The sequence below is a fragment of the Myodes glareolus genome, chromosome 1, assembly GCF_982192425.1.
Source record: "Myodes glareolus chromosome 1, mMyoGla1.1, whole genome shotgun sequence".
Lineage (NCBI taxonomy): Eukaryota > Metazoa > Chordata > Mammalia > Rodentia > Cricetidae > Myodes > Myodes glareolus.
In genome coordinates, this window is record NC_142026.1 from 2675461 (window position 1) to 2698295 (window position 22835).

At 37.6% G+C, this 22835-nt stretch overlaps 1 protein-coding gene across 4 annotated transcripts; it reads left to right on the plus strand.

Annotated features, from left to right (window-relative positions):
• The first annotated feature begins 176 nt into the window (after positions 1-176).
• Positions 177-19367, plus strand: LOC148123237 (CWF19-like protein 2). Of its 4 annotated transcripts, none has more exons than XM_087903331.1 (8): positions 208-285; positions 552-707; positions 2084-2194; positions 3472-3593; positions 8005-8083; positions 9477-9566; positions 16234-16892; positions 18915-19367. In XM_087903331.1, exons 2-8 carry the CDS (start codon positions 687-689, stop codon positions 19006-19008), a joined length of 1176 nt encoding a protein of 391 aa, XP_087759457.1. In that variant the 5' UTR covers positions 208-285; positions 552-686; the 3' UTR covers positions 19009-19367. The 4 variants fall into 4 exon arrangements, with proteins under 4 accessions (XP_087759458.1, XP_087759457.1, XP_087759467.1 ...); XM_087903341.1 differs by lacking the exon at positions 18915-19367 and adding an exon at positions 13666-13720 and having other exon boundaries at positions 16234-16413; XM_087903332.1 differs by lacking the exon at positions 552-707 and having other exon boundaries at positions 177-285.
• The last annotated feature ends 3468 nt before the right edge of the window (positions 19368-22835 follow it).

A 22835-nucleotide genomic window follows, 5' to 3' on the forward strand; every position in this document is an offset into this window, starting at 1 on the left:
GAGTTTAGCGAATCCAGTTCACCTAAAATGTCAGTCCTCCAGCAGGCTTCCACGCTACTAAACCTTTTTCTCAATCTGCGCCTGCTCCGTTGGCATAGTAACGCCCTGGACTACTACTACTATGAAATCTGGATTTGGGTTCTGAATTACGACAGTCGCAAACAGAGGTTTCCTTACGGCGTCCTCGCTTTACGACAGTAATAACTATGGCGGCGTTCGGTGGAAGATTTGAAAGTGCTACGAAAAGAACAGACCCGGCTTGCCAGGGCCGAAGTGTTACGCCAGGTACCGCCGCTTTTCAGGACTTTCTTCCTTTTAAAACTAGTGCTTGCACTGAGAACTTCCTATATGCTAGGCCAGCACTCCCAGAGAATCTGTCTTTAGACAGATCTCAGAAAGTTCTTTAGAATTGTAGGACTTGAGACTCCTGGGAGGTAGCTCACCTACTCCTATCGTTACTTCGATATCTCGCCTGGTCTCACTGTGGTCTCTTTCCAATGCAGTGTCTTCTAAATGCTCTGGCCGGTTCCATTTGCTCGTTTTCTTTGCAGAGAGATGCGATTGGTTTCCTTCCAGTTTCTTTAGCTTTTACGCCATCTGTTCTTGACATTTCTGCCGCCTGGGTTGCTGAGTTTTTAATGTAGTGTGTTACATCTGACTCCACCAGTTATGTCGCAACCCGAGTCATGGCAATGGCTATTTTGCAGGTAGGTCTTCTGAATACACTGGTGATTCCTCCAACCCTAGTTGAAGAACAGAATGTTTGGTAACGATTTTGGGGGGGGGGGTTGGGGGATTAAGGTGAAAGAGCGTATATAAAAATAGTACAAAAGAAATAGAAAAGACAGGAAGAATGACTCTTCAAATCACATTTTAAGGGAATAAGTGAGCAGCTAGTTTTGGACAGGTAAACCGTTGTGATTATTCATTGTTCTCACAATAGTTTAATAATGTTCTTTATTATTGTTGGTCTGGTATTTCCAGTAGTTTTGGTAGGAAATTCTTTGTAAGCTGTGATGAGTTTTATAGGTATCTACTTTATGATCAAACTCAGCTTTGACATTTGAGAGGTGGATGATTAAGCAGAAAAAACTACTTGAGAAAACCTTGCATTGTTTGACTGTTGTTGACCACTGACTAGAAACAAGCAGTATGATCCTTTCCTTTTTTTAAAGATTTCTATTTATTTATTATGTATACAGTGTTCTGTCTGTCTGCTTGCTGGCCAGATGAGGGCACCAGATCAGAGCCACCATGTGGTCGCTGGGAATTGAACTCAGGACCTCTGAAAGAGCAGTCAGTGGTCTTAACCTCTGAGCCATCTCTCCAGCCCCTATCCTTTCTTTTTTTGCTTTTTTTTTTTCATTTTTCTTTTTTTTTTTCGAGACAGGGTTTCTCTGTGTAACTTTGGAACCTGTCTTGGAACTCCACCAGGCTGGCCTTGAACTCACAGCAGAGATCTGCCTGCATTTGCCTCCAGGGTGCTGGGATTAAAGGCGTGAACCACTACCGCCTGGCTTTTTTTTTTTTTTTTTTTTTTTTGGACAGGGCTTCACTGTAATCTTGGAGCCTGTCCTGGAACTTGCTCAGTAGACCAGGCTGGCCTTGAACTCACAATGCCGCCATTAAAGGTGTGCACCACCACCACCCAGCTGATCCTTTCTTTTTAAGAAGATAACTATATTTTTTTTCCTGAGACAAAGTGTTGGGGTACAAATATTGCCTATTAAAGCTGGAAAAATTCAGCTTCATAACTTTCTAAAGAACTAGCCCCAGGAATGATGAAGTTTAAAGTGATTCCAAGTCATATTTGTGACAGGGAGAAACGAGGACATAGGCTAGACCTGGGCAGGATATTGTCTGTGATTTGTACCATGATTTACTGAAGGTTGGTAGTTCCAAAGAAAAGCTGTTGTTAGGTTTTTAAAAATCTTTTTTTATATTAGTAGAAACAAATTTATTGTCAAAATAGACCGTTTATTCATTAGGAATCTTTATATGAAAGTGCTACCAATTTTTATTTTTATATATGAAAAGTGGATCTGTCAATTATCACCTTATCCTTTGTATTCTTTCCTTGTAGGCTAAAAGTAATTTCAAAAAAGAACAAAGGTGCAAAGAACTTAAGCAAATTCGAGGTGAAGACACATGGATGTTACTTGATGTGAATGAGCGAATTGAACAGTTTTCACAGGTGAATATTACCAGTTGTGCTTGAAGTAATAATAGGACTTGTTTTCTTGATTTGTGTTTTTAGGAAGGGTCTTTTTTTGTAGCCCTGGTTGGTCTAGAACTTATTATGTAGACTAGGCTGACCTCAAAAGCACAGAAATCAGCCTGCTGCTATCTACCAAGTGTTGGGATTAAAGGCATGTGCCACTATGCCTAGTTTATGTCTTTTCTTTTTAAAGTATGTTTCAAGTTAATATTGAGGAGCAGTTCTTTCTTTATGCTTCTGTATTCTCTCTCTCTCTCTCTCTCTCTCTCTCTCTCTCTCTCTCTCGTGTATGTGTGTGTGTGTTTTGACATATGTGTGCATGTCAAAGGACAACTTGCCTAAGTCAGTTCTCTCCTGCCTTGTGTCTTCTGGGAATTGAATTCATATTGTCAGTAATATGTTCACTATCAGGTGGTTAGCATTATTGAAATTCATCTCATTAGACCACAAAATATCTGTCTTCACCACAAGTTCATGATGATATGAAAAGATTTTGTTACTTGTGTTGGCTGGTAGATTTAGTTATAAATCTGTGGACTATTTGTAGGAAGCTTCTAGATCTGAAAGTACATGCTTTAAGCTTCATATCTTTATTTTTATTTAATTATTTTATTTATTTTTATTGAGCCTCCTTTCCTCCCGTTACAAAGTTTTAAAAGTTTGCCTTCTGGCATGTGCCCCCACAATTGGTGTAGGATTATTTATTTATTGTTTGTTTGTTTGTTTTATTTTTAAGTGGCAGATGTTTATTGTTTATATTTACAGAGGATACTGGTATTTTGATCTTCGTATACATTATGGAAAGATTTAATTGAGGTTATATACCCTTCATCTACTCACTTTTTTTCTTGTAAGAATATTAAAAGTCTGTTTTTTAGAAAGTTTTAAATGTCAATATTTATTAGTTTCTGTGGTCCTGGTCCTGCACTGCCTTTCACTAAAACTTAATGGTTGTGTGTATATATCTATATATATTTGATAATACCTGTCACATACAAATAACTTAACCAAAACTTTTTTTTATATCTTCTCTGGTAAAAAATCTGAGCTACTACTTTGATTAGTAGTGCTCATCATACAGAAAGTCTATGCAAGTTTTTTAGAGAATTTTTTTATGGATAGTCATGAGTTTTGTTTCTTTTCATGAAAGATGTAAAGTTTTTTGTAGCATGGATTTTCCATTCTACTCAAAATGCCTTACTATTAAAATTAAATGAGATTAAATTATGTTTATACTTGTTCAAAATTATTAGGAACACTCTGAAGAAAAAGAAGAAAAAGGAAAAGCATTCAAAAAGAGTGAAGAAAGAGAAAAAAAAAGAAGAGCAAGAAGCAGAAACGTGAAGAAAAGAGTGAGTCAACTGACCATTCCTCAGTGAGTAAGCCCTGCAACGGAGCCCTGCACCTGTGCAGAGCAGTGGACTGGAAGGAAAAATGTTGCAATAGAAAATGTTTACAAGGCATCCATGTGGAGTTCCTGGCAATGTAGATTGTTGGTTTTAGAAAATGGGATGTCATTGTTGATCTTTGTTGCTTGGAGATGTAACAGTAATGAACTGTACAGGGAAACTGAAAGGTGCACACCAATACTGAAGTACCACATGGGAAGGAGAGAGAACTACTTGTATAAAAGTGGTTGGAAATTAGAAATGAAAGCAGCAAAGAATTGTGTTAGAAAAATAAGGGAGCAGAGTTTTAAAACACTGGGGTCTATTTTTCTTTGGTATTTCTGTTTTCTTCATAGAAAGTAACATCTAAGTCTTCAAAGTAGAATTTATTTATTTATCTTTTCGACCAAAAAGAAGAGAGTTTTGAGTAATCAGTTCTACTCAGTGAGGACACAGAAAAAAGCAAGCCAGCCAAATCTGTCATAACTTATTTTCAAGACAAAAGGGGTTAGTGTAGACAGTGATGGCAAAGAAATGTTTAGGGACGATTATTTCTCCAGACAAAATTGGGTTTTATTAGCAGGAAGGAAGAGAGATTACATAGTCTTAGTGACAGGAAACCATGCAAGATAAGTGCTATGATCAGGTTTCCCTGTAGTGCTCCAAATATGTGGTGGATAGAGACTGGAGAAGGAAGGGGAGAAGGGAAAATGGGGGTCCTAGAGCTGTATTTGGTGATTCAGTTGTGAAGGTGACAATAAGATCTGATTTAAGACTCCTGTTTTAAAGATGGAAAGGGGATATGTGTTAGTTGAAATTCTTTGTTGCACGTTATAGAAACTAAACAATTTAGTGAACTTGAAGAAGTTGGAAGGACGTATTAATCAGGCATAAATATTCAGGTAGGACATTTAAATATAGGAGTAAGCTTAATCCCAGTAACAGATGGAATTGGAGTTGTAAGCGCTTTATAATCCTAACTGGTCCATTTTTTTTTTAATTCCACTTTTCAACACATAGATCCTGACAATGTCTTTCCAGTTCTCTTTGCTTTTACATCAGCCCATTTGACTTCATTGTCAAATTCATTGACAAATAACTGTTTTGACTAGAACTGTTGGGGCTAGGGCTGAGGTATGCTCACAGGGCAGTGATGTAGTGTTTGCTACATGGAATATTTGACTAGTGTTTTGGAGTTGAAAATCAGCTTGGATGGGTGGGCAAGATGATTCTGTAATTCCTGACTTGATGATGCCAGGTAACCCAGTTTAGTAATTCAGTAGGTGAAACGGGCTTTGTGGAAATGAAGGATTTATTGTTCTTGAGTTTAGCATAACACTCAAGATGGTGATTAAGTCACTAAAGCTTTGGTTGTACAAATAAATAAAGGAAGAAGAAAAACGGGAATTAAAACCATGAAAATGAATATAATGGGGGCAAAAGAGTGTGTAGAGAATAAAAATTATATTAGTGAGAAGGTGGAACCTCAGGAGGGCTTGGAAAATCTGAATAAAGGATGGAGAATATAGGAAGAAAATAAAGAGTAAATATTGAGGGTTGGACTGAAGAACATCTTGAAAATTTTGAATGTGAGTCATCAGCAGAGTTGAAGTTCTGGAGATAAAGACTGGAATATTTTGTTGAGCTTGGAGATGTTGCAGCCATTTATGAAGTTTGAAGAACTGTCACTAGATTAATGTGTATGATAGTTATGAGCTTAGAGAACTGTTTGATTGGGCAATTCCTTCTTCAGTACTATTGTCCTAGAGAAGGGGCTGGAGGACGAATCGCTGCTCTGATCATACATAAGGAAGGAAATGCCCCCATCCGAAAAGAAAGGGATTCGAAATGCTGAAGCTCACACGTCTCTAGGCCATCAGGGCCCTTCCTTTGAAGCAACTCAGAAAGAAAGACTGAGACCAAAATCCTTGGAGGAGGACCTTCCAGCAGCAGGAGCATTGACAGGAGGATCGATCTAGCACAACTGTCAGTAACTTTGCCAGGGGTTGGGGGAGAGATAGAAAGCGAAAGTGACCTCTTTTTGGTAAGGTAAGATGAGAGATCATTTGTCCTGCGTATAGGAAATGTTAATTGTTAAAAAAAAAAAGAAAAAAGAAAAAGAAAATCTCCAGGAGGATATGAAGAAGGTAACAGTGCTCTGGTTATTAGAGTGGGTCCAAAGTTGGCAAAAGTGACTGTGGTTTCTGTGGTCATAGAACTTACTACCTAAACCAATTAAGGATCAGTAAGGTGAACTCTAGTTTCATTAGTGTCTAGTTAACTGAAATTGCAGGAGGTGATGGCTTCTGTACTAGTTGGAACGGGGTGATAAAGTTCCCAGTGGCTCAAACTAATGAGGTCAAGTCACTAGTCACATAGAGAAAATTCTCACTATAGAATTCCTGTAACAGGACACACCAGAACTACTGGTTTGCTACTTCATTGTAGCAAAATGGCCCTCTTTCTCCCCAACTCCCCAAAAGTGCCAATTATTTCAGGCTGTAAATCCCGATTTTAGTGCATGGCATCAAGAACTGCGATTGAGGCACTAAAGTGACTTGACAATATAAACTTGAGTTAGGCTAAACTGTGTGTGTGTGTGTGTGTGTATCTACTTTATATATATAATGATTATTTTATATCTATATATGAAATGATTATTTTTAAAAATGTGTAAATATTTTTATTTTAGTCATATGTAAATATGAACAAGTTATGGCCTTTCAATACAAAATGAGGCATGAATGAGTAAATAGAATCTGCTTTAGGAAACAGTTGGCAGTTAATATGACAGAACATAAGTATGTTTTACATATTTCTTATATCACAGATATACTTGTGGCTAGAGCCACATCAGTAGAGCATTTGCTCCTTTTTCAGAGTACTGAAGTCCAGTAGTTCTTAGCCCCCACATTGGGTGGTTCACAACAGCCAACTGTAGTTCCAGCTCCAGGATATCTAGACCATGTGCTGCGTGCACGCACACACACGCACACGCACACGCACACGCACACACACACACACACACACACAAATTGTCTTAGGATTTCTACCGCTGCGATTAATACCATGACCAAAGAGCAAGTTGGGAAGAAAGCATTTATTAGGCTTATAGTTCAGCATTGCTTTTCAACACTGAAGGAATTCGGACAGGAGCGCAAAACAGAGCTGGATCGTGGAAGCAGGAGCTAATGCAGAGGCCATAGAAGGGAGCTGCTCACTGACTGGCTTTCCTTGGCTTGCTCAGCTCATCTTTTTATAGAATCCAGGATCAGCAGCTCAGGGATGCCACCACCCACCATGGGCTGGGACCTCTCCTATTGATCACTAAATGAAAAAGTGCCTTACAGCTGGATCTCAAAAAGGCATTTCCTCGGCTGAGGCTCCTCCCTCTGATGATTCTAGAACACAAACCACACAAAAACCACCCAGTACAACTGACCCCTTGTCAACTTGACATCACTACTAAACCCCAACTCTTCCTTTATTATTCATCCCCAAGATCTCACATTAAGAACATAAAAGTTCCACTGTCTTTACAAATTCAAACACATTAAAATTTTAGTAACCAATCTTAAAATCCAAGGTTTTTCAAAATTCAAAGTCTCTCAACTGTGGACTCCTGTAAAATAATGTTTTTACTTTAAGAGGGAGAAATCAGGATTCCTGATAGGAATCACTATCAAAGCAAAACAAAATTTCAACTGTTCAATATTTGGAATCCACTCATGATCTTCTGAACTCTTCCAAAGGTCTTGAATCACTTCTCTAGCTCTGCCTTCTGCAAGACACACAACTTGTCTTCTGTTCACTGACTGGCTCTACTCCGTTGCTTCTGCTGTTCCTCATGGCAAAGCTCTTAACCACTGAGCCATCTCTCCAGACCCAGCATTTTCCTCTTTTAATGGATTTACCAAATACTAGAAGTCTGTGAATCTTCTGGATGTGTCAGTTTCAGCTTTTCTTTCTCTTCCCTTTATGTTGCAATTTGCTTAGTAATGCTTATAGTTGAATAGCAAGTAAATTTTGAGTTCTGGTTCATATGACTAAGAATGAATATAATTTACCCACTTAGCCATAGATACAGGAGGAAAAGTGAACAGGAGCTAACATTTCATTTTGTATGCCAGACCCTATGTTGGCTGCCATTTATATATATTTTATTTACTCCTTAAAATAAACTTGAATGCTGAGTTCTTTACCGCACTTTTATAAGGGAGAGACTAAGGTATAGCAAAAAACAAGAAGCTTCTTGAGAGTGGCTAACCACTTATTTTGGTTCCTATTTAGTGCCTTCAGTCTCTGATATTAAGAAGGTCGTAAGTACAGATTAAAATGGCTTCATTCTTTTAAACAGCGGGATGAGTGGATGACTGTTGATTTTATGTCTGTTAAAAGTGTGTCTTCATCATCACTCAAAGCAAAAAAGGAAACCCTAAGGAAAATAGAGCAGGGGAAAGCCCAAGCACTAGAGCAGGTAAGAGAGCAGTTTCAATGTTTTCATTTTTGAATTGCCTTAAAATTCAATGTTTTAATTCAATAAATAATATTCAGTTGAATAAAATTCAGTGTTTTCATATTTGAATTGCCTCAAATTCAAAAAACTGTATTTGTAATACCATTTAAAGTATGTCTTTAAATTGTATTTGATAACAGTGATAACTAAGGAATGTGAAACTAATTTTTAAAAAGTAAATTTCTTGTAGAAAATCTGTTTAAAAGCATCCTAGAGCTTGAGAGATGTTCAGTAAGAGTACAGACTACTGTACCAGGGAACTCAAATTGGTTTTTCAGCTCCCACATGACAGCTGACAACCATCTATAACTCCAGTTCTAGAGGTTTATTGTCCTCCTTTGGCCACTAGGGGCACTGCATACATGTGGCACACAGACATACATGCAGACAAAGCACTCATACACATTAAGTAAAAAATAGATCTTTTTTTTTTTTTTTTAAGAGATGTATACTAGATTGGGGCTGGAAAGATGGATCAGTGGTTAAGAGCATGTATTGCTCTTCCAGAGGACCCAGATTCAATTCTCAGAACCCACAGTGCGTAATTCATGGCTGTGTGTAACTCCAACTTTAGGAGAGCCAATACATCTGACCTGGACAGGCAATTGTACACATGTTCACATATTTACATCCAAACACAGGTACATAAAATTATCTTTTAAAAGTCATCTTAGATGTGTAAATCTAGGTGAATGTAGTTGAGCAATGATTATCTTTTGCATGACTGTCATGAATTACAGTTGAACTATCAACCGAGCCTTCAGTGTGTACACAAATTACTTCTAAGAATGCTTTCAAGATGCTTAGAACGTCACAGGAAGTATTAAACAAGCATTTTATGCTATTGTTTTCACACTGATGTCCTGAAAACAATGGGAAATCCTTAGAGACCACAAAGTATAGAAATGCTTTGAGATTGTCTTATAATTTCCCTTGAATGTAATACAGATCAACAGGTGAAACATGTAGCAAGAGATTTTGAGAGTTCTGTGGTCAGTGTTGTTTTTTGTTTTTTCTCAGTCTAATTTTAAATATAAGTGTGGGATTGTATTGTAATCAAGCTGCTACTTGTGTAACATCGGAGGGCATGATTTTTGGAATGTCTTGTCTAAGTTTTTGGGATGTCTTGTCTAAGTCTCTGAGTTAGACTTGATGGTTCTGAGAAACAGTAGGTGTTCAATAAAGACACATGACATTGTTAGACATTGTTATCGGCAAGTTCCATAATATGTCTTAAGATTTTTACATGATATGTTGACACTTTTATATCCAACAATTAGCCACCTCAAATGATTTAGTCATTTCCATGATGATTGACGTTTACATTCTAACCTTTCAAAATGTTTTGTTCTAGTCCAAACTGCTAGAAAGGGAATTGAATCCGTACTGGAAGGATGGTGGGACGGGTCTTACATCAGAAAATGTATACTGGCGGTTACTAAAGGTATCTTTATATTTTTTGTAGACTTGTGCGCATATCTCAATTTCTAATAATGAGCGTGGTAAAGATCATTTGAGTATTTTATGTACTTGTGTGAAAATGTCATAATGAAACCCACTATTTTGTGCAGGTAATATATACTAATCAAAGAGTACAAATTCTTAAAGTTTAATGTTTCTAAGAGAATGGCTTGAGTTTATTTATAACAAAATATTTATGAAATATATGCAGTCTTTTAAAATATTACTTAAGTTATTATGGAAAGTTTACTATTACGTATTTTGCAGCAAGATAATTCAGTATATATTGTTCATAATAGCCATCATTTGCAAGTTTCTCTTTTAAATGGGCTAAGACAAAGCATGGTTATATGAAACTTTATATTGCATTCAATTTATTAAATTTTATAGCAAAATACAAAAATGTATTTAGTTAAAATTTATGCAAATAATGTATAAACATTAATGATTCAATTTTATTGCTTTTAGAAATACCTCATTTGTCAGGATTCACAAAATTTTTGTTGTGCTTAGGAGGAGAGTGCTATTGTTTTCTACTCAACGGAGACAAAATCTTTTGAGTATCACTAGTGCTCAGTATTGCCAATTCAGTGATAAGTTCAAATGCAATTTAACCAGAATAAAGTAATATTATAAATAATGATGTTTTTTTGTCTTAGTTATTTATCAGTAAGATATTTTGTTTTATTTATAACTCATTCTTATTTGACTGCTTCTTAAGATTCTTTGTGTGGGCATGAAGCCACTGAATCCACTCAAAGACATCTTTAGAATTCTTAATTAGTAATTTTACTAAGTTATAGCACCTGTGTGTTGTACATGGAGTTTTTCTGTCCTGACCTCCTGTTCCCAAATAACCACTCAGAGTCTTAGTATTAATTTTAATTGCTTAGCCAATAGCTCAGACTTATTACTAACTGGCTCTTATATTTCAAATTAACCCATATTCCTTATTTATACTCTACCACAAGACAGTATCTTTTTTAACATGGCATGTTCATCTCCTGTTCCCTCTGCATCTGGCTGGCAGCTTCTCTGACTCTGCCCTCCTTTCCAGTGTCCTTAATTTGGTTGTCCCAACTATATTTCCTGCCTGGCTACTGGCCAATCAGCTTTTTATTAAACCAATCCAATCTTCATTCACAGTGAACAAAAGGATTATTCTACAGCAGCATGTTTTATTTTGGTTTTGTTGTTTTTTATGGGTTTTTTTTTTTGCATGGGCAGAAATGTCCCTACTAGATTAAATAATAGTAATGGTAGTCATATAAAGCTCTCTTTGAAATACAGCTTCCTAGAAAGTTAATAGGTAGGGAACAATGAGTTAGCTCAGTCTGAGACTTAGAGTGGTCAGGTGAATTATCTGTAGTCATGTAAGTAGTAAGGGACCGGGCCTCAGATTCACATTGAAGCATTCCTTACTGCAGAGTTTTGAGAAGACTGATTTTGTGTGTGTGTGCATAGTGGACACTGATTTATGGGCTTTTTCAGCGAGTTCTGGTTGATTCTTCCTCCTCTTCTCTTTTTGGACTTTTCTGTCAGAATCTTTAAGTTGAAAGGACCTCTCTAAAGGTGGTTTAATTGGATACTTTATTTAGCATGAAGATGTGAAAATTCAAAGACAAATAGTTTGTTTTTTGATGTTATAAATATTTTGTATTTAGTAGTAGCAGCAAGACTGAAATCTAGGTTTCCTGGTGGCTTATTTTGTTTTATTTTTTCCTCTGTATTGTCTTTAGAGAGAAATGGGAGAGATTTCTAGTGTTTGGTTGTATTTTGTTTATTATAGCATAGCATAACTTATTAGAACCATGAAATTAAAACTTAATTTTACACTTACTTGAAAAGTTAGGTGTGGGATTCAGCTATATATTAAGTGTGCCATACCACTGAATTTACTCTAATTACTGATAGAAATTTTTTTCAGCACAGACAGGTAAAAAACTATGCTTATGGTTTTTGACTATGGTATGTTTAACAGTTTTCCTGAATGTTAAGTATTTATTAGGGACTTATTGATTAAATCTGAGGATACTGCTGCAAATTCTGTTTCCTTTAACATATTAAATTGGGTCATTTCTCAACAGTATATTAATATCTATCCTGGTGATAGCATTAATAAGACTGTTAAGTTTATCAATCACAGTTGATGAGGCACAGATATTCTCAAAGTTAGGATTCAGGTTGTGATTGAATTTGTTGGATTTTTATTCCAGATAGGTTTCCTAACTGATTTTTATTCCAGTTAGGTGTCACACAGAGCAGCATAGGGGAAGCAGTCTTACTACTGTGTTCCTGAATTCCTCTCTGGACTTCTAACATCATAGTGACAGTTGAGGAGAGATTTTCATGGTGCCCAGCTCTTATTTGATCAGGATCTAATTATGTAGCCAGAATATTAATAAAGACATAAATTGCTATGGATTTTCACTTATAACTATGCTGACCACAGATTTGGGCTAAGTTCCTTGAGTGCTGACAGTATATAATATATGCTATATAAGTAAAAAAGCCCAAGTGAAATAACATTTTGAACGAAAAGTGCCATCATTAGAGATCTGGGCTTGAATCACAAAGTGTTTTAGATCTGTAAAGAAAGACCTCTTTGTATTAGAAGAGATTGCTTAGTAAATGTTGAGATTTGAGTAAACTAATACAGTTAATATGAATATAATTTAAAAATCTTTTGTCTTTAAATTTAAAAATTATTTTTGTTACTTTTAGTTATGCATACATGTGAAGTTGGGGTGTTATGAATGGAGGTGTCAGAAGTTGGGGTGTTATGAATGGAGGTGTCAATGCTGGCCAGTTATGTCAAATCTGGAGCTAGAGTTATAGACAATTGTGAGCCAACTTATGTAAGTGTGGGAACTGAGCTCTTGGATCATCTGATGGAGACAATACATCATGCTGCTAACCTCTATTCCTTCCTAAGCCTCTTTTCCAAGTCTGACATACATAGAAAAGTACCTAAACCACAAGTGAAACAGAATGAGTGTTATGGAGAAGCAGCAGTCTTAATACCCCAGAAACGTTTTCCTCCTCTACTAGTAACTGTCGCTGGAGGGGGAGCCACTGTCCTATTTTCTACCACCAAAGATGATTTGTGCTCTTCATCTTTTTAATTCTTTTGCCCACATTTGAAGTTCCTCCATATTGTTATGAATAACTAGTTCATTCATTCTCGAGGCTGTGTAGTAGTCCACTTAAGAATAGATCATGAGGGCTGAACAGATGGCTCAGCGGTTAAGAGCACTGCCTGCTCTTCCAAAGGTCCTGAGCTCAATTCCCAGCAACCACATGGTGGCTCACAACCATCTGTATTGAGGTCTGGTGCCCCTCTTCTGGCCTGCAGGCATACATGCAGACAGAATATTGTATATATAATAAATAAATAAATTTTTTTTTTAAAAAAAAGAGTTTCAAAAAAAAAAAAAAGAATAGATCATGATCCCCGTGTCCCTCTCTGATCTTGACTTTTTTCATGTTGGGCTATTGGTAGGCTGTTCTGATAGGAAGATTCTTGTGCTTGTCTCCAAGAGCTTGTATTTCTTGGCTCTAGAGCTAGCAGGATCTAAAGCTGTCCTTACTAGAACAGGGAATATCAGGAACAGAGTTTTAATTTAAGTAATCAATTAAATTTCTTTGTATCAACTGAAAATAGGACAAAACATACACACACACATTGAAGGCATTCAAATGTTCATAGCTGCTAATCACAAATAAGGTTTAACTTAATGACATTTCTTCTATAACTTTCTTATTTATTGTGTTGCTTTCTTCACTGTGTACATTTATTTCTTATTTCTGGGAGGGGCAATCCCCTATATGTGTTACAATAAGTCTAACCGGAAGGTCAGAGAAAATTCCATAGAATAATGCTTAGGCTAAGCATGGTGACTTCTGCTTTTAAATCCAGGATTTAGGAGACAGAGGCATAGATATCTCTGAGTTCAAGGCCAACAACCTGGTCTACCAGGCCATTCAGGGCTGCATAGTAAGACCCTCTCTCAGTAAACAAACAACTAACCTTAACATATATAATTTTATGCTTGTTCTCTAAAATTGGTATTTACTTACAGGTAGTTTGTTTCTCCTTCCTTTTTTCATCATTACAAGCCTTTGTAGCTTGTATAGGTAGGTATTTAAATGTATGGTTAATATTAATTGTGATTATAACTTTAATCAAAAAAGTATTTAATTTTATACTTTAAAAGTGATAGAAACAGTAAGATTTTTAATAATCACCTTAGAAATACGATTGATGTTTATTATTGGAATTTAGCGTCAGGAGTAGAGGATGGTGGATTAAGCTGGCTAAGAAAGGCTTATCAAAGAATGAAAGAACAAGCTCAAAGAGAAAACAGAAATTTTGTGGATATTGTAGCTGAAAAATATGGGTTAAGTATTTGTGCTTTAAGAAGATATGTATTGTTTCATAGTTATTTGAAAACAATATCTTTGTTTTGAATAATGAAGCAATTTGAATCAAATATTATTAGATTTATCTTCATTCTTTTAAGTAATTTTCTGCTTATGCAAGGATGTTGCTTAAAAATATTTTACACTTATTTCTGTATGTGTACTCAGGGATGTACACATGCCACAGTGCCCATGTGGGGTTTAAAGGAGTCATTTTTCTCCTTCTATTATGTTGTTATCTTATATATGTGGGTCGCAGGTATTGAATTTAAGTCATGATGCTTGTTAACAATTGCCTTTAGCCTCTGAGCCAAATTGCAAACTTAGCCTACATCTTTTTAAGATTAACACAATGAATGTAAAACCCAAGTGTTTAAAACTTGAAATGTGTGTATGTTTAATATTAAAGTAGAATTTTTCTCATTGGAAGGAATTTTAAATAATGCAGAGGATTCTCTGTAGTACACCTTTAGAGATAAGCATTGTTGATGTTTTGTTGACTCCAGAGTTTCATATTTTGTAGCATTTTGCAGTGGACCTATACTTTAGCATGTATTTTTTTAAGCTATCATGATGTCTTTTCGGGTAATGTTTTAATTGCATACCTTGTCTGTGAATCAATTCCCAGTTGCATAATCCTTTCCCTGTCAAGTTTTTGCAAAGATTTTTATTTTGAGTAGAATTAGATGTAATAGTCTTTCTCCTTCTATCCACATCTAAAAAGGCCATTCTGTTTAAGAAAATCAGTTATGTGGAATCCTCTATTTTTTTCATGCTTTTCTTCCATCATCCTTTTCTTTGGAAGACTAAAACACAGTTATAAGAGTCTCTAGAATCAAATGTCTACATGTCTTTTTCCCCCCTCTTAAAACATGCATCTGCTTGCTATTGATTCCCAAACTATATAAAATTTCCTGGTCAATTTGATATTTTCCCCCAGGATCCAGACTTACCGCGCCAGTGCGGGCTGGAACCAAGAGTCTCGGTGGAGGGTGTCCAGGTTGAATGAACTCAGAGCACGAGGTTGAGGTGGAACAGCTTCTTCATTGTTCTGCTGGGGCTAGCTTTTATACCCTGGCACCAAAAGAGGAGGGGGCTGCGAAGGGACTGTCACCTGACCCCAGCAGGGATCAAGGAATGATCACGTGCACTCAAACTTCCTTACCCAAATCCAGGAGCAGAGGATTTATGCTTTCTTAAGCAGAGTTATTAGGGTTTTTTTGCAGATAAGCACCTCAAATGGGGGCAGGGAAATGTAACTCGGGGCTGCAATTCCCACACAGACTCCCTGTGTGTTTTCCATCTTTATGTGGCTTATCCTTTTTATATTACTCTATTCTCTCTTTTTAAACATTTCTTTATTGACTCTTTGGAGGTTTCACATCAAGTACCCCAATTCTGTTCACCTCCCTCCATGTACCCTCTCATCCTTTTTGCATCCCCACAAGGAAAGAAAAGTAAACAGAATAAGCAAGCAAGCAAAGAAAAGCAAGAACAAAAAACTCTCTACAGTAAACCAAAACAGAACAAAAACCACACCAGGAACAGGAAAATATCTGCTTTTCCTTCTGACTATCATCTTTTCATCTATCCTGGTGGCATTGGAGGCTATCGTGTGTCATGCAGAATACACCTTTGTCCCATCAGCTTTACTGGCAACTGCTCATTGCAATAAGTCCTTGGTCTGGTTCAAGCCCTCCAATTTATAGTACACCATCCTCACTGGATTATCACCAGAGCTCTACTAGGGTATCCTGAGCCCCAGCTGGTGGGAGGACAGACGAGCCTGCCTGATGCAGATGTGCTCAGATGGGGCCTTCCCAGCAAATAAGAAGAAGGCCAGCCCGGGTCCTTGGGCTCAGACTGGCAGTCAGTTTGATTTTTGAGAATTTATTTCATTCGGTGTACCCAAACTTTCCCCCATCATTTTAGGAATTTTTATAAGTTGTATCTGTGGTGTCTGTATGATACTCTATTCTGTAGAACATTTGTTCTCAGTGCATCCCATTTTGAAATCTTTTAATTTGATTTGATTATTTTTCTTTATCTACTTATGCTTTCTAAAGTATTATTGGTGTGTGGTGATTTTTATGGTTCTGTCTACTTTGGTACTATTGTACCATTTACATGCATTATGTAAATGCATATAATGCATTATAACACAGTGGAATGTGGGAGACAAGACACTGAACTTTTCTTAATTGTAGATATGTTATTCTCTTTTATAGTCAATGGAAATATTTCATTCAAAATTAGAAGAAGCTGAAAAAATTGCATGCAAAAGAGAAGATTATGGACGGGAACAGTGGAGAAAGCCTGCATATTCAGATAGTACGCAGTGTAATCAAGCAAGTAGCATTTCAAACTTAGTGAAATGTAAGAAGGACTCAAAAGACAGACATTTTGCTACAGAAGTTGCAAAGAAGAGCATTGGCGACTGTGAGTTTAGTTTCCCTGACACAACGAACCGATCTGGATCTTTGGAAACTTGTATAAGAGAATCTGCCCTAAGACAAAGGCAAGAATCTTCTGGAAATTTGAGACCTAAATTCTTAAGACCCTCTGATGAGGATGAACTGTCACTTTACAACAAGAGGAGAAATTTTGAACCGTCTACTTCATCTTCTACATTAGTTGTTCAGGCTTCTTTGCATTGTGATTTTCAAAAATCCATAGAGAACAGTGAAGAAAATTTGACTTCCTGGAGCCTGTGTGGTAGGCAAGGAGGAGACCGAAAGCATTCAGATCAAAAGCCATTGGAAACCTGGAGCCGCAGTGCTGATCAGTGCTCTCCAGGAGATAAGAGAGAACAGTTGCAGGCTGAGAGCTTGAGGGGTGACCCACCAAGAAGAGGACATCTGCAGAACATAAAGGCAGCATTTTCTGGGTATTATAAGTATTTGTATCTTTTCAGTTAGGTTCTTGGGGAATTATACAAAACTTGATTTTTGTCATAGGGGTGACTCTTTTGAAGGTTAAAAAATGTATTCTAAAGATAAGGACTAACTTCCACTTAAATCCTTAAAATGGATTAAAGCTCTAGGGAGATAACTGAGAGAGCGGGCGTAGCAGTATGTATCTATAAACTCAGTGCTCCAGCAGAACGATGGGAGGTGGAAACAGGAGAAGCCACTGAAGCTCATGAGCCAGATAGCCTTGGAAACTGAAGCAGAAGTTTTGTTATATGACTGGGTAACCATGGCAGGAATTAGAGAAAATTAATGTGTACAGTAACAAAAATGAGAGACTCTGTTTCAAACAACCCAGAAGGTAGCACCAACACTAAAGATTGTCCTCTGACCTCCACACTCTTGCCATGTGCCACTGAAAGGAAAAATATTGATTGAGTAACCATTGGAGGGATTAGAAGAAATCAAACTACATGGGCTTTATTTTGGGTGCCTTTTTGTTTCAAGTCCCCAATTGCCAGTGGATGATATCATTAAGTATTGATATCATTAATACTGACTTAGCATTTGGGCACAATGTGCTGGTCTTGTTTCCTTTGAATGTAATTGAATCATGTGTGCAAAGCTTCCATACATACACACCATTCTATCTAGTTGTTGAATTGCTTCATTTCTGTTATGTCTTCTGACATTGTAGATTTCTGGTACTTATAATACAGGAATGTAATGCAGGCCCTGTGGTCTGATTTTATTTTTTTCAGATTAGTTAATTTGATGTTAGAAGAAGTTTGTAACTTTTTATGAATTCCATGATTAGCTGGAGAGAAAAAGAATTTAGAAATCATCCCTATATATTTGGAAGAAAAATATTTCTGAGTGATCAACTAGTGGTAAGAAAGCAAGAATGCCAGAAAGTGTCAGAAGGAATACTGAAACCTATTAGTGTGTCTGGATGTTGTTGTGAGATATGTTTGATTGTTAAACCAATGCTAGGATTTTAGGAATTTTAAAGCCAGTGAACTTCAGAACTATAGAAGGTTACAAACCTAATTTTAGAACCAGAAGAGATCATAGTCTGAGCCTTGCATTTTTCAACTGTGAAAACTGAGGGAATTGAAGTTGTAATCCTCATCATATAACTATTGTTGCTTGACTTAGTAAATAAAAAATATTATTTTAAGCAGTTGGACATATTTATGATTTAAATAACAAACAGAAAACCCTGTTGCTAACCTGGAGTTTGAATATAACTAGATTTATCCATTTTTATCTGGAAGCTCTGTAGCCTATTAAACTTTTACTAGATACATACATTTTTGAAAAACAATTTTCCCTTAACCGAAGTTGTTTGAAAAACAACTTGTTTTCTTAAGTAAGTGTAGTTAGTGGTGCTTTTGTGTTGTTGGTTTCTTTTTCTCTATTTGCATCATTGGTAGCTTTCCTTTTCTAACCATTCTTTCACTTTCTCTCATAGGATCATCTTTAGTATTTCTCCTTCATACTTTTTTGAGCCTGTGATTATCTTATAGGAAAACATCATCTAATAGTTGGTCACATGAGTTAAAGATTTAAGCTCATTATTCTTACAGACAAAAATGTGTTTGTGTATATTTTTATTTTGTTGGAAAAAATATATTGACAAGCATTTTTAGAAGCCTAAAACCCAGAGTGGTACTTTAAATGAGTAGAACATATTTTGTCCTTAATTTAGAGTTTAAATGTGTCAGAAACTAACACATTTAATATACTATTTGTACCTTTGTCTCTGAACTTGCCAGTTTGGCATTATAGCACAGAAGGGCAAGAGAAGGCTGTCAGACTCTTAGTTTCTGAGTAAGGTTCTGAGATAGGAGTGAAAATGTGAGAGTGTGATGAGAAGAGCATAATTACAGAGATCAGTGACCACAGCCATCAGAAGCAGGAAAGCTGAAATATACTCAATTTTTTTTTCTTTTTTTAATTTCTTTTTTTAAATTTTTTTTTATTAAAAATTTCCACAGCCTCCCATTTCCCTTCCCATCCCCCATATTCCCTCCCCATCCCTCTCCAGTCCAAAGAGAGCAGACAGAGACCCACATTGGAGCACTGGACTGAGCTCCCAAGGCCCAGATGAAGAGCAGAAGGAGCGAGAACATGAGCAAGGAAGTCAGGACTGCAAAGGGTGCGCCCACCCATGGAGACCGTGGGACTGATCTAATGGGAACTCACCAAGGCCAGCTGGAATGGGACTGAAAGAGCATGTGATCAAATCGGACTGTCTGAATGTGCCTGACAGTGAGGGCTGACTGAGAAACCAATGATAATGACACCAGATTTTGATTCTACTGCATGTACTGGCTTTTTGGGAGCCTGTCTGTTTAGATGCACACCTTCCTAGACCTGGATGGAGGGGGGGCCTTGATCTTTCCACAGGGCAGGACACCCTGACTTCTCTTAGCAATGGAGAGTGAGGGGGAGGGGAAGTGGGGGAAGTAGGAGGGAAATGGGAGGATGGGAGGAGGTGAAAATTTTTAATAATAATTAAAAAAAAGAAATTTGCAGGTCAATAAATATCTCCAAAATTCTTTTTAAAAAAAGACTTATGTATGTGTTCTGAAATACTATATCCATTTTAAAAGAGAAAACTTGGCAAACTGATGTTACGACTTGTAAATATCTGATATTCAGGACATCTGATATGTGACATCTGTGAACGGGTCATTCGACCCTCAGGTTGAGAACCACTGATTTTGAGGATGCCAATATTAACTAAGAACTCCAGGATTAGGGTCCCAAAATAAATTCTACCATAGCTGAACAATCTCAGAAAAGTCTCACTATTTGATAACTAAGGAGCAATCCAAAGAACTGTCAATAAAACTCCTCAGGAACCCCAAGAGCTCACACAAGTCCTAAAATTCACAGATGTTTGCTGATTAAAATTTTCCTTGTCAGTCATATCATTTTTCTTTATTAGAAAAGGAAAGCTGAAATCACATCAGGACCAAGAAGAACTGAAAATAAAAAATTTTTAAAAATGAAACAAAATGAAGAAAAAGCACAGGAAACACAGAGATGCAGAGACACAACAGTGGCACACACAGAAAATTCACATAAACAAAATAAAAACCAAAAGACCAGTAAGGTAAAAAGCTAAAACAAAACAAAGCCCTCCAAATATATTATCAAGTTAATGTTGGGTTGGTTATCTATTGTAGGGCACAGGACTAGACTTTAAGTGTATTTGTGTCCTCAGTGAGTCTCACTTGGGGAAAACTGATGTTTTTCCTTTGTGAGCGGTTATCAATTGGAGATAACTTCAGGGTTAGAGATGGGACTAGTGTCCACTTTTCCCTTTTGGTGCTGGTACTCCATCTGGCTTAGACCTTTGCATACTTTTTAAATTTAAAAGTGTGTTATAAAGAAAATATATAGCAAAGTGACTTGCTAGCTTCCTTATCCGTGACTCTCCCAGTCTCCTCCTTTGAGTGAACACACACCATTCCTCTCCCATTTGACCGCTGGCTTCTTTTAACAATATAGTCAAGTCTTGTAGCATAAGATGAGTAACGTTCCCTTGTGTGTGCCTTGGACATACATAACTCTGTACTGGTACCCAGCTGCTCCCTGCTATGACCTGCAATGATCAACAATGACGTGGCTACAGATCTTGGAAGCTTCATGAAAAACCCGGTTTCACCCGTGAGGACACATAGTCAGAGGTGGAGCCACTGGATCAGATGCTCCTGTATCTGTGGTTGTTTGGGGTTGTGTGGAGCTTTCTGTGGCAGCTGCATCACATTGCATTCGCAGCAGCAGTGCCCCTGAGTCCCAGTTCCTCTGTCCCCTTAAGCCACTTCCCATTTTTAAAAGTTATTCTTGAAATGGGCATAGAGTGGTATTTGATTGTGGTTTTAAGTTACTGTTGGCATATGTTCATTTTGAGGGTCATGTTGACATTTCCATGCATACCTAGCCTGTGACTTGATATTTATCCTCCTCTGCACTCTCTTACAGCTCAGTCCCCCTCCACCAACCCCTTCCCCCACTATCCCTAGCTGTCGCTCTTTTACTTCAGTTCTTGTGCTGCTATGGCTAAAGGAACCCCATTTTATGCCAAGCATTGATCTTGGTACCCACTAGTATTTGTTCCTGATTCCTGTCCCTGGAAGATAAGTTCCAAGAAACCCTGACTCAGTGACCCTCGCCCAAAAGTCTACAGTCGTGGCCATCTATTTGTTATGATATGACTACTTTTTTTGGTTTCTGTGACCTGCTTAAAAAGGTTCCCAAAGATTGTTCTGAGTTGCCTTCACCACTTAACTTGGCAGCACAGACCTGTCTTTGATTGCTTACATAGATATTGATGGTCTTCTAGTGGTTTTCACCTTTAGAAATCCTCACCTCAAATGCAGAATAGATACCATAGATACTCTGAGATACCATCTTACAACTGTCAGAATGGCTAAGATCAAAACCATGATGACAGCTTATCGTGGAGAGGATGGAGAGTAAGGGAAACACTCCTTCATTGCTGGTGGGAGTACAAACTTGTACAGCCCCTTTGGAAATAAGTATGGCAGTTTCTCGGAAAACTGGGACTTAATCTACTTTAAGACCCAGCAATACCACTCTTAGATATATACCCAAAGGATGCTCAATCATTCCACAAGGAAACTTGCTCAACTATGTTCATAGCAGCATTATTTGTAATAGCCAGAACCTGGAAGAAACCTAGATACCCCTCAACTGAAGAATGGATAAAGAAAATGTGGTACATTTACACAATGGAGTATTACTCAGTGTTAAAAAAAAATGACTCATGAAATTTGCAGGCAAATGGATGGAACTAGAAAAAAATCATCCTGAGTGAGGTAACACAGACCCAGAAAGACAACCATAGTATGTACTCACTCATAAGTGGATATTAGATGTAGGGCAAAGGATAGCCAGGCTATAATCCACAACTGAGAATCTAGGTAGCAAGGAGGACACTAAGAGGGATATGCCTGGATCCCCCCGGGAAGGGGAAATGGATGAAATCTGGGTTAACTGGGGTGAGGAGTAAAGGGGAGGGATTGTGGGATGGTCAAGCTGGGAGAAGGATGGAGAGGGAGAACAATAAAAGAGATATCTTGATAGAGGGAACTATTATGAGGTTAGGGAGAAACTTGGTGCTAGGGAAATTCACAGTAATCCACAAGGATTATTCCAGATAAAACTCCTATCAATAGTGGAGAAGGTTCCTGAACCAGACTTCTCATGTAATAAGATTGATGACTGCCCTAATTGTCATCATAGTAACTTACGATGACATAGTAACAGTTACTTCATCCAGTAACTGATGGAAGCAGATGCAGAGATCCACAGCCAAACACTGGGCCAAACTCCTGGAATCCAGCAGGAGAAAGGGAGGCGGGATCATATGAGCAAGGTGGGGTCAAGGACATGACAGGGTAACACACAGAGACAGCTGACCTGAGCTAGTGGAAGCTCACGGACTCTGGATCAACAGCTGGGGAGCCTACATGGTATCGTGTAGTGGTGAGGAGCGGCAGAAAGGTGGGCTGCGTTCCCACTCGGATCCCGGCTAGCTTACGCCGAAATAATTACACAGAAACTGTATTCTTTTAAACACTGCTTGGCCCATTATCTGTAGCCTCTTATTAGCTAACTCTTACATATTGATCTAACCCATTTCTAATAATCTGTGTAGCACCAGAGGTGGTGGCTTACCAGGAGGATTCTAACCTGCAGCTGTCTCGGAGAGGAGAGTCATGGCGACTGCCTCATTGCCTTCTTCCTCCCAGCATTGTGTTCTGTCTACTCCACCTATCTAAGCTGCTGTCCTATCAAAAGCCAAGGCAGTTTCTTTATTAACCAATGAAAGTAACACATAGACAGTTAACCCTCCTCCATCAGTACCGAACTAGGTCCTTTGA

Excerpts from the sequence above, each read along its gene's own strand:
- LOC148123237 (XM_087903331.1), top strand. The coding sequence starts at position 687 with ATGGCAATGGCTATTTTGCAG. Across the intron at positions 2,195-3,471 it reads GAATTGAACAGTTTTCACAG|GAACACTCTGAAGAAAAAGA; the intron begins GTGAATATTACC and ends CAAAATTATTAG. Across the intron at positions 8,084-9,476 it reads AAGCCCAAGCACTAGAGCAG|TCCAAACTGCTAGAAAGGGA; the intron begins GTAAGAGAGCAG and ends GTTTTGTTCTAG.